We start from the raw sequence: 16,630 nt of genomic DNA, 5'->3' as shown, positions 1-16,630 counted from the left end.
GCCGTCGGTGTGTGAGTGTGTGTGAACGTGATCCAGATTACCGTGTGTTGAAACTGCAAGGCAATAAAGGGCTTCCTAAGTGGTGACCACGAGATCCCTTATTCATTCATTCGTTCGTTCATTCATATTCAGTGCTCTCAGGGTCACATGGGTGTCTGAGTTCAGCTGTCATTGGCTGAGAGTTGGTTCACCCTGGACCAATCAGATGGCCACATATAGAGACACACAGCCATTCACCGTCTCATTCATCCATCATGTAGAGCAAGGGTCAGGAACGTTTTTGACTGGGAGAGCCATAAAAGCTAAATATTTCGAATTATATTTCATTGAGAGCCATAAAGTATTTTTAACATATAATAAATAAGATATGTCTTACTTTTAACGCGACCTCTGGTGCTGCATGGATTTGTTCGAAGCGCTGACCGTTTAATCGATCCAATTTTATCATTGCATATTAGTCATACCGCAGATCAAAATGTAAATTCCTCTGTCCACGCAGCCTGGAATGCACGGTAATCATCGTCTTGTTTTCTTTTCGCCATCTTTACCGTTACCAGGGTTGAAGTGGATAAACTAGTTGGCTATCTGATACAATTGATTTCTTCACCTTTCCAATGACCCGGACATGCTCGGAAGCCATTGGTTCCCGACCCGACCGACGGGTGACCCGTGAAATTAATCTTCTAAACTTATTTCTGTTTACTTTAATGACACAGTGACACAGTATTATGAAGAAATATCACGCGTATTTTGAAATCAGCTCCAAACCCTATTTTTTTTTCAACTCAAAATTGTCTGGGAGCCATATACCGTCACCGGAAGAGCCATACATGGCTCGCCAGCCATAGGTTCCCGACCGCTGATCTAGAGACACACAGAACTTTGGATCATGAAATCCATCCTGGTCTGACTCCCAGCTGCCATGAGGAGCCTCCTTTGGCTAAGTCACGTCTCCCCGCCATCGTTCTTCACCGTTGTTGTTCATATTTCCGCTGCGCCGGATGCCGAGGAGGCTGAAACGGCCGAGCTGGGGGCCGTTCGGCGGAAACGCTCCTGCGGCGGCGTGAGTTAGCGTGCCTCGAGCCTCATAACTCAAGAGCTAGAACGATTCGCGGAGCCGGAGTGTCCATAAAACGGTGTTTACGATCAAAGAAGAGCCTGCGGGAGAACATCTAGACAACAAGCAGGAGGTCAGCGGAGAGGCAAGGAGGTGCTTGCAGGGGTCTCTGGGTCCTCCCTTGGATTGCGTAATGTCTGAGACGGCAGAGTGTGTGAGTGTGTGTGGGTGGCCGCGTGCATCGGCGCCGTGTCAAGTGTGTGTGCGTGCATGTTGAGCCGGTGGGAGTGTGTTTGCTGAGTCCAAGGAAAGCAGATCAAGACGGAACAGCTCAGCTGTAGCCCCTGGCTCCCAGAACAATGAGCCTGTCCAGCTTCTAACGGGACACACACACACACAAACACACACACACACACACACACACACACATACCGCTGAGGAATGAGCATTGATTTCCCCATTCCAGCCTCATAACACACTCATCTATCATAAGCACACTAACAAAGGTGGAGACGGAAAAGGGGGAAACACAAAGCGAGCGTCCGTTAAACAGCACACAAAGCACTTTCACGCGCTCGTACTCCGGATCTCCGTTTCTCCTCGGAAAAGGAGCCGAAGCTGTTCGTCTGCCGAGGAGCTTCTGATTCTCCGAGCTCCGCCTCCACAGCGTCGCTCTCCATTAAAGATTCAGGGCCGGAACGTTGTGGATCTGGAATGCGAGCAGGAGTTAAGCGCGGAATATCATGAAATAATAATCCTAATGCAATACATGCTGTCAGTGGCCACACGCTGGAGCAGCGTGAGAGCTTCAGCCTCACAGCAGAAGATCCTTGACTGGATTCCCACTTCCATGTTCTCCCCATAACCGGGGTTCCTCCGAGTTCTCCAGGTTCCTCATCAAGTCCAAACATTACATTACATTGCAGTCATTTGGCAGACGCTTTTATCCAAAGTGACTTACAAGAAGTGCAATTCAGTCACCGAAGATCCAACATACCAGTACTCGGAAATTAGAAGTGACCACTCAACCAAATAGCCATCTCAAAACCATAAACATACATACATACATTCATTTCATCCTTTTTTATTAATCAATTTATTTTTTTGGGCGGGAGGGTTGGGGGCTAAGTGCGATTAGTAGGGTAGTGCTTGGTGAAGAGGTATGTTTTCAGCTCACGGCAAAAGATGGGCAGCGACCCCGCTGTTCTGACCTTTTTTGGGAGTTCGTTCCACCACTGTGGAGCCGAGACCGAGAAGAGCCGAGACCGGTTCGATCGGCAGCCGGGGGCTCGGGGTGAACGGTCGCTCAGAGGTGGCAGATCGGAAGGGACTGGTTAGGACACGTGGCTTGACCATAACCTGGAGATAAGACGGGGCTGTCCCATTCACCGCCCGGTAGGCGAGCACCAGGGACTTGAACTTGATGCGGGCGGCTACCGGGAGCCAGCGTAGGGTCATAAGAAGGGGAGTTGTGTTGGAGAATTTGGGACGGTTGAACACCAGGCGGGCTCCGCTTTCCGAATGCAAACACATGCAGGAGGTCCAGTGGAGACCCTGCATTGTCCAGACCTGTCGATGAGAGGCTGAATGCTCGACTTACTCTATGTTTCAGCTTGGATAGGCTCCGCCCCTGCCAGAGGCTCCGCCCCCTGTGATAGGCTCCGCCCCTGACCCTGGCTGCAGGATGAGAAGAGTAGAGTAGGAATAAATGAACTGTAAATGTGACCTCCAGAGCTGGAGGGGGCGCTGTGGAGCAGCAAAGTCTCCCTTAGCCGGCCTGCGGTTGACTCGGGTGTGTTGGTTGGCCGACTGTTCCGAAGGAAAAGAACCAAACATCTCACCTGAGATAGCAGAACCAGGAGGACGGAACCGTAAGTCACAAAGAACGATGAGGACCTTAGTGATGATGCTTATCTCTAGTGCATTCAGTCACCTGTGGGTGTCTCCTCATGATTTATTATGGAAACAGTCTTCACACTCTCTTTCACCTTCCTCTTGAAGATCTTCCGCCCTGTCTTCTCCTTTCAACAAGTTTCCGATGCTCTCAAACATCTTGTGTCTGAACAGGGACACATATGGAGACATCCGGACGTTCACTCATTAGTCTGTTCCTATCAGCTGAGAGCTTGCCGGCCGTATTAGTTTTTAGGCGTTGTGATCATTTATATCACATTATATTACATTACGCATAACTCACACTCATAGAAATGATGTTCCCGCCTGTAGTGGGAGCAGGAGAAGGAATTGAAAGAAGAGTCAATACTGGAAATTAGCGTTGTACCAATGAGTTGGCCCCTTGCCAGATACCTCCGTGTGCACGTGGACCACTTAGCTTAGCCGCTCTCTTTCCAAAAGGCACCATTAGCTCTGAAGGTGCTGCTGGAAACGGTGCTTTGGGCTTTCCCTCCACCTGTGAGCCCTGCAGGAGTTCAGGCTTGAGCCGGCAACACGACATAAACACATGTTCTTGCATTTCATTTTCATTTTTAGATCTTTGAAAAAGGTCATGGAGGGGATTCATCATCTGCAAAATATGGATCCGTGCTTTCTAAAGTCACAAGCAGCCGTACTCTTTTCACGTATCGATGAGTTTCATGCACCGTCGAGGGTTGGAGGCCGAGCTTCAGTGGACCTTCTTGGCCTCACGTTGCTTGCTGACCTGCAGCCTGCATTTGTCCAAACATCAATGACAAAAATCCAAACTCTGCAAATCAGTTTAGTTTATTAGGTGCTGACCTGCCACCGCGTGCGCGCGAACACACACACACATGCAACCGTAGCACACACTCGTTGTGTATCTGCAAGTACATACCATGAATTCCAGACTACAAGCCGCTACTTTTTTCACACGCTTTGCGGGTTAAACAACGATGCTAATTTATGGTATTTTGGTATTTATGGTATAATTATGGTACTAATTTATGGATTTTTGGGGGGGGCTGACGAGCTTCTTGCCGCCAAAACATTTCGCCTCATCACATCGGACCAATAGAATTACGGTGAAATCCTGAGGCTGTTAAATTCCGACACTGAAGAGGACAATTTTAATGCTTTTAGCGCGCAGGAGGAAGACAAAGATGGATGGACTTTTCCTTGCGTTATTTATCATTCATCTTTTTCATCAGCCTTGTTACAGGGAAAAAAAAATGCATTACCAGTATGTATTTGTGGAAATTGCCTGTATGTGTTTAATGAAAAGTAAAAAAAAAATGTTTCTGTGTAAAAATCTCAGGTTACAACATGAACACCTTCAGCCTATATATGGACACATATATTTATTAAGTTCATTTTCTTCAGTTGGACTTATAATAAGGCGCGCTCAATAGTCTGGAAATGACGGTACATTCACTGGCGTGTAGAGCGGAGAAGGGGATTTTAATTTTAATCTCTTTATTCACAACCTAAAGTGTCTTTGGGTAAGACACAGTCTCTGGTGGCCCCGTCAGCCGCCAGCGAGTGTGTGAATGGATGAAGGGGGTCCAGTTGAAGAGCTTTGGACTCACCAGGTCATGGAAGCAATGAGTAGAGACCATCACCTGGATCGTGACACGCTCAAATGCAATTATTGTTGAACAAACACAAGGCAGGCCGGGTCGGGGAGCTCCGCTCACACATTCCGGCAGGCGAACAGATAAAGATTTTCCTTCTTTCGTCAATTGCACACAAGTGTTTCCGCTGCTCTGAGTCCACAGGACTGTGGTGACGCTGCGGGTTTCCCTGTCGACAACCTCCGCCCTGTGTGTGTGTTCCAGGTCTGGACGACTGCTTGCAGCAGTATGTGTGTGTGTTCGAGCGGGGGGGTGTGTGCGGCGAGCGGCTGCTGAGGATTAGCCACGCCGAGCTGGAGGAGCTGGGAGTCTCTCGCATTGGACACCAGGAGCTCATACTGGAGGCTGTCGACCTGCTCTGCGCTCTGGTGAGTGAGTGTGTGTGTGCGCGCGTGTGTGTGTGTGTGTGTGTGTGGTTCTGCTTGAATGCACAGCATGTTAACTTTGCTGAAATACATTGGAAGTTTTTTTTTTTTTGCATCTTTCCAGCTGTCATTTCCAACAAAACGCATCTTTCATTAAGGATTAAGGAAAATCCCCAAATCCCTTTTAAACCGTGATGTTTATTTATCTTTTCAAATGAAACGCATCCACGGTTCACGGTATCAGGAAAGCAGAGCGAAGCGGCGCCTTTCAGGAGGAGGAGGCCGTATGAATGGGCGATCTGCACGGATGTGTCTGCTTGTGTGACGGACGGCAAACAAGAAGGAAGAATTCAGCAGAAGTGAAGATCACGTGGGTCCTGGTGATTGAGCTGATGGAACTGGATCGGGAGTCGTTGCACGAAGCCCCAATGAAGCGCTGCAACAGCTGTACCCCAAAGAACGGGCTGGTTGTGGAACTGACGATCGTCATGGAGACGGGTCCCTCCTCGCTGCATCTCCTAGAACCCTCTCAGGAACCAGGCTGTGCATTCAGACGGCAGAAAAACCAGGGACCTTCAGCTCCAAGAACCATTTTGGCTCCTCCTCCGAGGCAGGGTCTTTCTACGATTCCAGAGGAACTCATAGGATCAGATCCCAAAGGAAATTCTGGTCCAAAATTGAGACGTGACGTAGGTGTCTGCTGATTTGCGGAACTCATAAGCCACGCCCATTTCCAGATAATTCCTGCGGACTGCGTGGCGCTATTTTTAAAAGCTATGCCGTTCTCTGGTCAGATGTTTTCTTGAGACAAAATGGAAAGGAGGAGTCCGTGGTGTCTGCGTCGTCTTCCATTTCTTCTTCTTCTTCTGTGGTTTGTTTTGGGGAGTGGAGCTGAAAGTGCATGTCCGCGGCCCCTCACCGCCCGTGGGAATGCAGCACTAAAAAGTTGGAGGAGGCTACTTCCTGGAAACAAATTCGAGCCGCATCGTTCTTAGACCATTTTTTTTTTCCAGCTCCACACCAACAGCCAAATGAACATCAGCTCCAGTGCGGCGATGGGTCCCACATTCAGCTGATCCAAGTCCCCTGTAGATCCCACAGGTCATGTCGAGTGAATGTTCATCCCATGCGTCGGCATATTGCGCTTTTGCAAATTCTCTAACCTCTGAATTCAAACCGTCCTACTCAGCACGTCCACTCGTCTATGTTGGACATTTATGAAGTTCACGTCCTCTTGTCCCCGTCCTCTCTTTGAGACGTCTCGTTCAGAGGTAGCTGTTAGCCACTGTTCACTGCAGCCCAGAACGTTTCTCATTCTCCTTGGGTGGGATTATGTACGTTCGCTGAGAGCCTGAAATATAAACCGCCGCCTAGTTGAGGAACGCTGAGAACCGCCTTGTGCTGTGGATCCATTGTTTCTGTATTTCACAGGGAGTCTGTGCTTTGTATCCCAAAGCATCACAGTGAATGCAGAGCTGCTGCTTCTATGTACTGGATCAAATGATAATATCTGCCGATCCCGTCAGACGCTCCACCTTCTCTCTCTCTCATGTCGAAAGAATCGCTAGCGCACACCTGATGCTCTCAGAACCAGGTTCAAATCCCGAAAGCCTGATTAGCATTCACCGTGGTTCACCAGATGGTCCATGTTCACGTGTGTGTGTGTGTGTGTGTAGAACTCAGGCCTGGAGACAGAGAGCGTGAGGACGCTGGCTCACAAACTCGGCGCTTCGGCCAAGAACCTGCAGAACTTCATTTCCGGCCGTCGCCGCAGCAGCCAATCGGAGAGCAGGACCTCGCGACGGCTGCCGAATGACCTGCTGACGTCTGTGGTCGACCTCATCACGGCCGCCAAGAGCCTGCTCGCCTGGCTGGACAGGTAAATCCAGGGGACTGCGTCCAGACCGCCAGGTGCTTCTCAGATGAGTCAAAAGTCATGCACGCCATCGTGAACTCGTGACAAATTCAGACACAGTATACATCCTCCTGCATCTACACACCGTATCCGACTTCATGGCCGCTCACATCCCTCTCCTGACGCTCCGAAGTCACATTCTGACGGTTGCAATGAAACCGTCTGAATGTTACTTTCAAGAACAAGACTTGTACCTCTGCAGAAGATCACCGATTGCTGATTGAATCAAACCATCGCCCTTCTAGACCGTCCCTCGGACATGGAAGTGTACAAAATCAGTTTGAAAGAGCTGAATGATGAATAATTTGGGAAGTCCCGACCAGACCAAAGCAGTGCGAGGCCCACAGGGCCGTGGTCGCTTGAGTCTGAGCTAACTAGTCGTGACCAAAATTTAACCAGTCAGTGTCATCTCCTGGTCTATTAAGTTGTGACGTTGCAAACTAAATGACAATTCTTGTCTAAAAACAATCTCCGAGGCTGGCGGTGATTCTTTTTAACATGAGCAGAAGCCATTATATGCCTCCGATCAAGAACTCTGACACTTCAAAACATCGATTCTGCGCCCAGGCGGCTGGTTTTAGGTTCACTTTTGTAAATGGGGTGATGGACGGATCATTTTCGCAGCCGGGATCTCTGCGTGTCCTCCAAAATATGGACGTCAGCCTCCGTGAGACCGAAATGTTTACACTTGAAGGCACCCTGAGGTTGAGCAGCTGTGATTGGTGGATTAGCATGGTGATCCTTCGTCACACTGTAACGTTTTTGTCGTGATCATCTTGCAAACCTGAGCTTTTGTGTGTGTGTGTGTGTGTGTGATGCAAGCAAAGATCACATGCATTTTTAAAGTGCTTGTGGACACACCTTTATCTGATTAATAGCAGGATAAACGGTGCATCAGTAACTTTCCGCCTTTTCCTGATCCCAGATGGTTTGCCAAGCTGCAGTTCATTTATTTGATAGACCAGTTCCAAAAACAGACAAGTCCATGTTTTGGGGTGTCACCCTTCACCTCCTCCCCCCTTCTGTCACTCCATGTAACGATGACTCCACTGAGTAGCCTTTACACCAATCAAATAAGTGACACGTAGAACTAAAGGTCCTCGACATCAGCTCTTGAAATACCCACTTGTATCCTCAGGCTACAGAGGCAAAAGACCTCCATGCTGTATCTCTCTCTCTCTCTCACACACACACACACACACACAGATCCTGAGGACACACACACACCTGCATTTAAATGACTGAGATTCTTGCCAGGGAACACCGGGTTGCCCACTCACTGTAAACAACAAAGTCACATTTACAATGGAAGTATGGCGCAGAAAAGGCACCTGCTTTTCTGCAGAGACATACAGTATGGACCTGTATGCTTCCAAGCAAGCGGGTTCTCCGGCTTTGCAAGATGCAAATATTTCATATCTGCTTGTCACATGTCGCATTGTTCCCTTCAAACTACAAATCAGCAAGTGAACAACAAGAGTTGACGGTGAAACCCGAGCTCGGAGGGAGAATTACAAGCTGTGGAAATGTAAGAGGTCTCCTGTTTCTGCATATAAGTGTCCTCCGATAAATCGGACAAGCAAAGCACAAAGCATAAGGAAGAAGGCACTTCTTTATTGTTTGCAGATGAATGTGCCACAAGGGGATGAAGGAACAGTGCAGCAGAACACCAGTGAAAACCTTCCTGTGCAGGGCAATGTGCTGTCCTTTCTGTCAGCGGAGAGCAAGCTAACTGCTCCATGTACCATCGCTTTGACCTTCTCTGCATAGCACACCTTACCTTCTTACCTTCTCGCAGTTGTTAGGAGCAAATCTACAGTCTCATAACCTGGCCAATGGAAGGAATGGAAGCCACTGATATCAAGACAAGGAAACTCCCGATCATGAACAGAGGGCGTCGCCTTGAGTCTAGTGTCCAGAGGCCATACACTCGATGGGAAATGGGAAGCCGGGGACCAGTGAGCTTCGGAGCCTCTGTCCAGGAGGAAACAGCAAGCCTCCGGGAGTACATTGGGAGGATGACCAGTGATGACCTGCTGAGTGATGGCCTCCGACTGCAGACATGCCTCTCAAATCCTCTGCCAAGCTGCCGGCATGCCCCCCACCCTCCCCCGACAGCTTGAAGGAGTCGATGAAGACATGAAAAAACATACCGGAGGCTGCGAAGGCTGGACTGAATTGTAGCGCAGAGGATCTGATCATGGCTGCACAAGAACAAGCCTGGGACACACGATGGATGATGGTCAGGGTCGCCCACACGGGACAAGACCCCAGTGCCGGGGGAGAAAAGACGCATCCGAGACAGTCCAGCTCCGACCAGGGAGATGTTGGAGCGCCATAACCAGGTCTCGGGATCAAGGGTGAAGTAGGTTCCAGGCGGACAAACTGCTGATGGCAGACCAACCGAACGTAAAGATGGTACACAAGCAGCAGAGGGCAGTCGTGGTGGTGGAGGTATCGGACCCAAGTGGTAGAGACATCGGAAAAGAAAGAAATAGAGAAGCTGGAGAAGCACCAGAGCCTCGAGGAAGAGTTGGAGAAGAAGTTGGGGGTGAAGGCAAAAGTGGTCCCAGAAGGGATGGGGGCACTTGGAGCAGCGCCTAGGAAGCAGATCCAAGGAAGAACATTTGAGCTCCCGGGCCCCTGGAGGGAGACACAACGCTGCCCTGATGGGGCGTTGTGTTTATAAGTTTGTGTAAAAAGGTCTTAACAAATGGATTCTTTTGAACAAGTGCCCCTTCAAACAGCAACTTTGTCAGGCAACATGTTATTTGGAATTACACGCGCTGCATTTCTTCTGAATCCATCCACTGACCCGGCCTTTCAGCGGGCGATGCTGGCTTCATGGATATTCTGTGACATAATTAGGCTTTAATTTAGTTCGGTCCCAATTGTTTTGGTCATGGAGGACAGCGACTCGCTAAATTACAGTGGGTTATCAAAGACTGCTGCTTTATGTACTGATCTACATCCAGATCTGAGAAGCCTTTTGACCTCATTTGCATCCATCAAACCAAACGTCCATGCCTTGGAATGACCCACGCGGTGTCAGCTTACCTGTGGGTGTCATGGATTTGCTCTCAAAGAAAACTACAGCGGGATACAAATATAAGTTTCATAACGGCGAGCAGGAGCCAGTGGATCGTCGTAATTCAAATCCCCCGAAATGCCCGCCAACTTTAAAACAGAGCAGCGCTCGTCACGGGGAATCGATAATCCACACCTCGACGCCATGCAGGCAAACGCAGCCCTCTGGGGAAAAAAAAAACATGTGACAGTCGCGGCGGTCATCACAACAATTTAGATTTGGACCCAAACGTCACAGTAGAGCCTTGTTCGGGAGGCGCGCTGTCAGAGCGTCGGAGTACGACGGTTATCAAACAGTCTGTATAGCCTCAGGTCCTGCGTATATATAGCACACAGCCTCAACGGTGGTGACCCAAATCACACACCAACGATACACCAGAGGCTGTGGCCGGATTTTAATCTGGGTCTGTGAAAAATGAGTCCATGTAATAACGCATGTTAGTGCATGGGCTTAAAAAAGAAGCACTGTTTGCATCGGTTTGACGTCCTTATCCGCCTGCGGCGCTCGCATCAAAAAGACATTTGTCACATCCGAGGCAACTTAGTTAAAGATGGAGTACTACGGTACTACGGTAGAGGTGTCAAACTCAAATAGATAGTGGGCCAAAATTCAAAACTGGGACAAAGTCGCAGGCCAATGTTGTTATTTGTCCGATATTTGTCCGATAACTAAGTCTTCCTCCAGATATAACAATGAACCTTTTCAGAAGGACCCAAACAAGGTTCGCCTAAAAACCGAATATGGATCAAGCAAAGCTCAATGATATAATAACTTAATATTGCATACATGCAAAATTGGAATTCAAATAAAAAAAAAAACATCGATGGCATTCATTTCTTAAATGATAAATCGTATGCCTCTTTATTTGTGGCCTTCTAAATTAAATTTCAACAGTGACCTTTTCCCACAGGCTAATAATCAATGTTAAAATAAAATAACAACAGTAAACCAATTAACCTTTAATGAACGTGGAACCATTCAAGCTCATGTCTTGGTGTAGCAAGAAAAAGTGCATAAAGAAAACGTTAACAATAGCTCAGTTTGCTACAAACTGATCTACTCTGATCTTTCTTTTCATATTTTTTTCCGAGGGGTAGCAGGGCGCCGGTATTAGCATAAGGTCGCTATGACGACCGTTAACAGAAGAGAGAGAGTTTCTGGGTTCTGTCGTGATTTTCACGCTGAAACACCAGCAGAGAATTCTGGGATTTGTTGTATTTGCGGTACATTTGCTGTAGGCTAGAATATCTGCGGGCCAGCCCTGATAGTCATTTGGTATGGCTTCGCGAGATGAATATAATTACGCTGCAGGACAGATTTGTTTGACCAGTAAAATCAGTACCTAAAAGTAACACTGAATCCAAATTTTTCTTTTGTTTTAGTGTAAAGGAGGTAAACAGGAAAATTATAAAAATCTTTACATGTAATGAACCGTTCCTACATGGCAAATTAATATTAAAAATGAATATTAAAAAAAGAATTGATGAAATTGCACCCTAGAAATATGTTTGAGTTAAAAGAAAAAATCTTGTCACTGTTGGAAAATTGGCCACTAGAAATTATTGGAATTATTGATTGTTAGCATGTATAAGAGGAAGTATAATGATTACAAGGCTATTCTGGTTATTAAATCAATCTTTTTAATTTTGCCCGTTTTGTTTTGCTATTGTTTTGGTGTTTTTTTATAGAAATAAGAAAAGAAAAGATGGTTTTAACAATGTCACTTAATCAAAAAAGTCATTTTGTTTTCAAATTGTGAAGCAAAAATTCAATTGCAAAGTGACTTTTTCATTTTTTCCTTGCCCGTTCTTTTTTTTGAAACCCACTGTATAAAACCCCCCGATGCATGTGAGAAAAAACACGCGGGCCGCACCGATACAAAGATTTGATTCAAAGGCAGGGGGGCCACAAAATATTGTCCCGAGGCCCCCGCGAGTGTGAGAGCCCTGCTCGAAGCGATGCTACAGTGTGATAGCAGAACACAGGAGGCGACCAGAACGCCTGGACCCACAGAGGCGCTCAGCTTTGCTTTTTTTCCAAAGCTGTGATTGCCACTGCAGGTTCTGTGAAGTGCAAATTGGTGCACTCGGCGCTGCGGAACACAATGGCCCATTTACCGACCGAATCATCCGGCCCGCCACGCGTACGTGTCTTTTTGACAGACGGTTGAGGAGGAGTCCATCTGTCGGACCCCTTCACGTGCGCTGCCACCCAGTAGCCTTAACAATCCTGACCCGCCGACGGTTTTTCCGATCCCCGTAAACCCCGCCTCCGCGGCCGATGTGCACCCCGGCCCCTGAAACTTTAATAAATCCACCAAAGTGAATGAAAGCGGCGATGCGAGCGTGCATGCGCGGGGTAATGTCTGCGACGTGCCGAGCGTCCTCTCAGCCCCGTAACGTCTCCGCAGCTCATTATCAAATGCAGCAGAAACATTATAAGACCGCCGTGTTATCTGTTCCTTCCAGGTCTCCTTTCGCTGCGGTGGCAGACTACTCAGTAACCAGAAATAATGTCATTCAGCTCTGCCTGGAGCTCACCACCATTGTACAGCAGGTCTGTGGAACTGTTTGTGTGTGTGTGTGTGTGTGTGTGGAAGGCTGATAGCTCTTGTTGTGCTTGGATGCGAGGCAGAAGGCTGCTGTAGGCTGTCATATCCCCCCTAAGAACCCCGTGTGTGGGTGTGATGCTGCGGCGCTCTTTGCATCCTCCAGTGATACTTTTCTATTTACGTCCTCCCCGTCTCTTACGTGTGACTGATGTGTGCATGAATAAAATACAAATCCGATGCGTCTGTTTGCGTGGGCGTGTTTGTATTTTTTTTAGCTTTTGTCCGTGAGGGTTTAGCGTGTGCAGGTGTAGGGTTCGCTGACGTGAAGGCTTGTTATTGCAGGTTTTGCCAGACAGGATGTTCCCATGCTCACGCTGCATTGTGTTCCCCCCTTTTCCCCCAGGACTGTACGGTGTTCGAGACAGAGAATAAAATCCTTCACGTGGTGAGTTTGGCTTCGTCCTCAGCCGACGCCCAGCATCCTCGCTTCACACACACATCTATCGACACAACACTTGACGGAGAGGCTGAAAGGCTGTGGAGGCTGTGGAGGCTGTGGGCCCGGGCGTTGTCGTAAATCTCAGCGGGCTCATATTCATATGCCATATTGCCTACTTTCAATTACAGAGAGTACTGCTGCTGCGCCTCTGGGGTGGAGAAAGAGCCAGGAGAAAACCAGCCTGCACGGAGGCTATAAACAGTAGCGGCAGACTCCCTTTTTAAAATCCACACACCTGGAGCCCGTTTAGCTTCGAAAACCTGATTTATGGATTTCGCAGTCGCAGACGTTTTCACTTTCCAGTCATATAAATTGCTGAGATGATGTAACCGCCTCAACCGTGAAGTTCAAAAGATGGAAATCCCATCGGGGGAAACCTTTTTTCCGGCCCCGGTATCGCCGCGGCGTCCCCCCAAAATCGCTCATCGGCTGATGGGAGGTCATTGGCTGATGAGTCACAGGAATGTTGGATTCTCATGCTAATAAGATCATCTGTAGACGTAACACCTCACAATGCATCAATGTATCCGGACGTGTTGATTGAACGGGAGTATCGTCAGGTAGCCGTGCAGAAAGTTCTATTTATTTTCTGCTTATCTTTGAACACGCCAGAGAAAAGAAAGCGTTGCAGAAATGTTGAATATTGGCCAATTTCTTTAAGGAGAGAAGAGAAGACAGATACACGAGATCTGACTTCTAATGATGTCGCAAGTTAGAATCTTACTCGGCGTCTCACCTGTATCTTCTAAAATGGATTTCTGCGTTACATGAGCCTTCCTGTGTTGGAAGAATGTGAATGCCTGAATTAGCTCCACGTTGTTTGCCGTGGATGTTTTGCAGATGACATTGTGATTTGTATTCAGAAGTGCAGTGGAGGTCAGAAATGCACGGGTGAGCAAGGGCGGCCGGACGGCGAGTCAGCGATAAAGTAGCGGCTGTAAATGACTTAGGGGGAATAAACGGCGTCCCGCTGTTCGGCCTGCTTTGAAGAAGACGCCGCGTACCTTCGTGTGAAGGCGCGAAAAGAAAGAGAAGGGCCGCGATGTCATACCGAGATGATTTCCGTCCTGAGTCGCAGCGTTTTAGAAAGCGAATCGAAGACCGGACGGTTCTGGTTTGTTGAAAAGCAAAGGGAACACCTCGGGTACGACGGGAGGATGTGCCAAAGAGGAGCATCATTAAAAAGGAAGGGGTGGACATCAGTGAGGTGCACCGCAGGAGGACACGGAGAACTGGCGGGGATGGAATGAGGCGATCGGCTCCGGTGAACCCTGAACAAAAGCAGCTGAGAGATAATAAGCGCTGAGATTATAAGGCTAAAATCCTCTCCCCTCTAATGAAGACCCTCCTCGGCTTTTCTGGAGACTCGCCGGAGCATCTCATTACCTGCCTGCGAGTAGGCGCTCTCATTTTTAGCCTTTAAAAAAAGGGATTTCTAACCCAAACTGACTGCGATGGTGGATCCGTGGTCACGTTCTGGTGTTACAACTTCTGCACCCGCGGGATTGAGGGTCTATGTACCTGTGTGGGTTTCGGTTGTGGCGTGTGCGTGGTATCCGGAACAGTCCGGGCCAGATGTTTGGATGCAAAGGTGCAACTCGAATCGATAAGGTCCATCCGAGAGCAGCAGAATTGAGCAGAACATGAGGAAATATGAGCAATGCTTTCCATGCTCTCCCTTTCGTTTATTTCACACGTTTAATAACGAGGAGATGTTTACGAGACACGAGCGAGCCGGAGCGGACGGAGATCACGCGCTTCTGAACCGGAGGATCCTCGGTAAAGTGCGATGTTTTCACCACGGCTCTCCTGTTCTTCTGACGCCGCAGTGTAAGACTCTGTCCGACGTGTGCGAGCACATCGTGTGTCTGTCCTCGGACCCGCTGGTCTCTCAGTCCGCCCACCTGGAGCTGGTCCACCTCACCAACATCAAGCCCTCTGAAGGCCTGGTGAGGAATCTGCACCATCCGTCGTCTTTTTAGTGTGTTTTCTGATGTCCAATGGGTTCGGATAATGAACACTGCATGTTTAGCTTCTGTCAGAATGTGTGTATCTGTGAATCTTCTCTACTCCTGCTGGTGTTTGCGTACCTTCAGAGTGGCTCAGAGAGCAGATTCATTCCCGCTGTCGGAAGCCGATCTGATCAATAATCAACGGGACGGGACGCGTCTGACCCTTCCTTCCTTCTGTCCGGCAGGGGATGTACATCAAGTCCACCTACGACGGTCTCCACGTGATCACGGGAACCACCGAAGGGGTAACGAACCTCGGCCTTTACAGTTACAGATGCAGTTGACGTGTAAATGCACCTTCAGCGGCGCTCTGGGAAGAATCCGATTCCGACTAAATGTATCTCCGAAGCGAGTCCATAAGGTTGTGAAAAGGTCCGGATGGATCGGTGCCTCTTCATCCCCTCCTCTCCTCCCATCTTGCAGTCTCCAGCTGACCGCTGTAAGAAGATCCATGCGGGAGATGAAGTCATCCAAGTCAATCATCAGACAGTGGTGGGTTTCATGCCGCGCTTTTGTGTCACTGTGAGTGTTTTGTTGATGTTTCTTCATGTACGTGTCCTGCTATGGACCATCTGAGCTCCGGGGTGTGGTTGAAGGACCATCTGCTGTCTTTATGGAGTTGGAGATATGACAAAGTGGGTTCAGGGTTGAAGAGTTAGAGAACCCTTTTCCACAGCTCACACTGTTATCTGGAGGAGCAGGTGGAGCAACATCTAGAGAGGTGGAGGACTGCCCTGGAGAGGAATGAAGGTCAGTCGGAGCGAGACAGAATACATGTGTGTGACTGAGAGGAACCACGAGGCTGAAGGGGTTGGAGTTGAAGAAGGTGGAGGAGTTTAAGTACCGAGGGTCAGCAGACCGGAGGGGAGGCTGGAGAAGAGGTGGAGGAATGTGTGCAAGCAGGATGGAACGGCTGGAGATAAAGGACTATCAAGGTGGAGAAGGTGGAGGAGAGAGCTGTCGTGATGTCTGGTTTGGAGACGCTGAGGAGGCAGGAGCTGGAGGCAGCAGAGACGGGGATGCAGAGGTTCCTCTTTTGGAATGAGGAGGATGGAGGGGATCAGGAAGGCGTGAGATGGAGAGGAGGGATGGAGAAGAACCGGGTTGAAGCATTCTGAGTTTGGAGGAGGTCTGGAGGACGACCAGAGAGGAGGTTTATGGATGGAGGGAAGAAGACGGGATGTTAGATGGTGTGAGAGGAGAGCGTTAGGTGGAGCAAGGTGATTGAACAAAGAAGAATCAGAGATGGACAGTGAGTTTATCCCACTCATTGAAGATGTATACACAGCATATACACTGCTCAAAAAAATAAAGGGAACACTTCAAAAACACATCCTAGATCTAAATGAATGAAATATTCTTATGAAATACTTTGCTCTTTACACAGTTGAATGTGCTGACAACAAAATCACACAAAAATGATCAATGGAAATCAATTGTATCAACCCATGGAGGTCTGGGTTAGGAATCACACTCAAAATTAAAGTGTAAAAACAAACTCCAGGCTGATCCAACTTTGATGTAATGTCCTTAAAACAAGTCAAAATGAATCTGTGTTGCTTCCTGAGTGGACACTATGATTTCACAGAAGTGTG

At 48.4% G+C, this 16,630-nt stretch overlaps 1 protein-coding gene across 1 annotated transcript in view; it reads left to right on the top strand.

The window, feature by feature from the left end:
* The window catches only part of cnksr2a (connector enhancer of kinase suppressor of Ras 2a), a 38,755-nt gene that overhangs the window by 5,312 nt on the left and 16,813 nt on the right, over positions 1-16,630 (top strand). Inside the window, exons 2-8 of the mRNA XM_086150801.1 lie at positions 4,810-4,973; positions 6,647-6,849; positions 12,442-12,529; positions 12,928-12,969; positions 14,853-14,972; positions 15,221-15,280; positions 15,459-15,527. Coding sequence (XP_086006927.1) covers positions 4,810-4,973; positions 6,647-6,849; positions 12,442-12,529; positions 12,928-12,969; positions 14,853-14,972; positions 15,221-15,280; positions 15,459-15,527 — 746 coding nt within the window. The remainder of the gene's footprint in view (positions 1-4,809; positions 4,974-6,646; positions 6,850-12,441; positions 12,530-12,927; positions 12,970-14,852; positions 14,973-15,220; positions 15,281-15,458; positions 15,528-16,630) is intronic.

Source organism: Fistularia commersonii, chromosome 8 (genome assembly GCF_037954325.1).
Source record: "Fistularia commersonii isolate RoL2024-O1a breed Wild chromosome 8, RoL_Fcom_v1.0, whole genome shotgun sequence".
NCBI lineage: Eukaryota > Metazoa > Chordata > Actinopteri > Syngnathiformes > Fistulariidae > Fistularia > Fistularia commersonii.
This window is presented reverse-complemented; position numbering and strand designations above follow the sequence as displayed.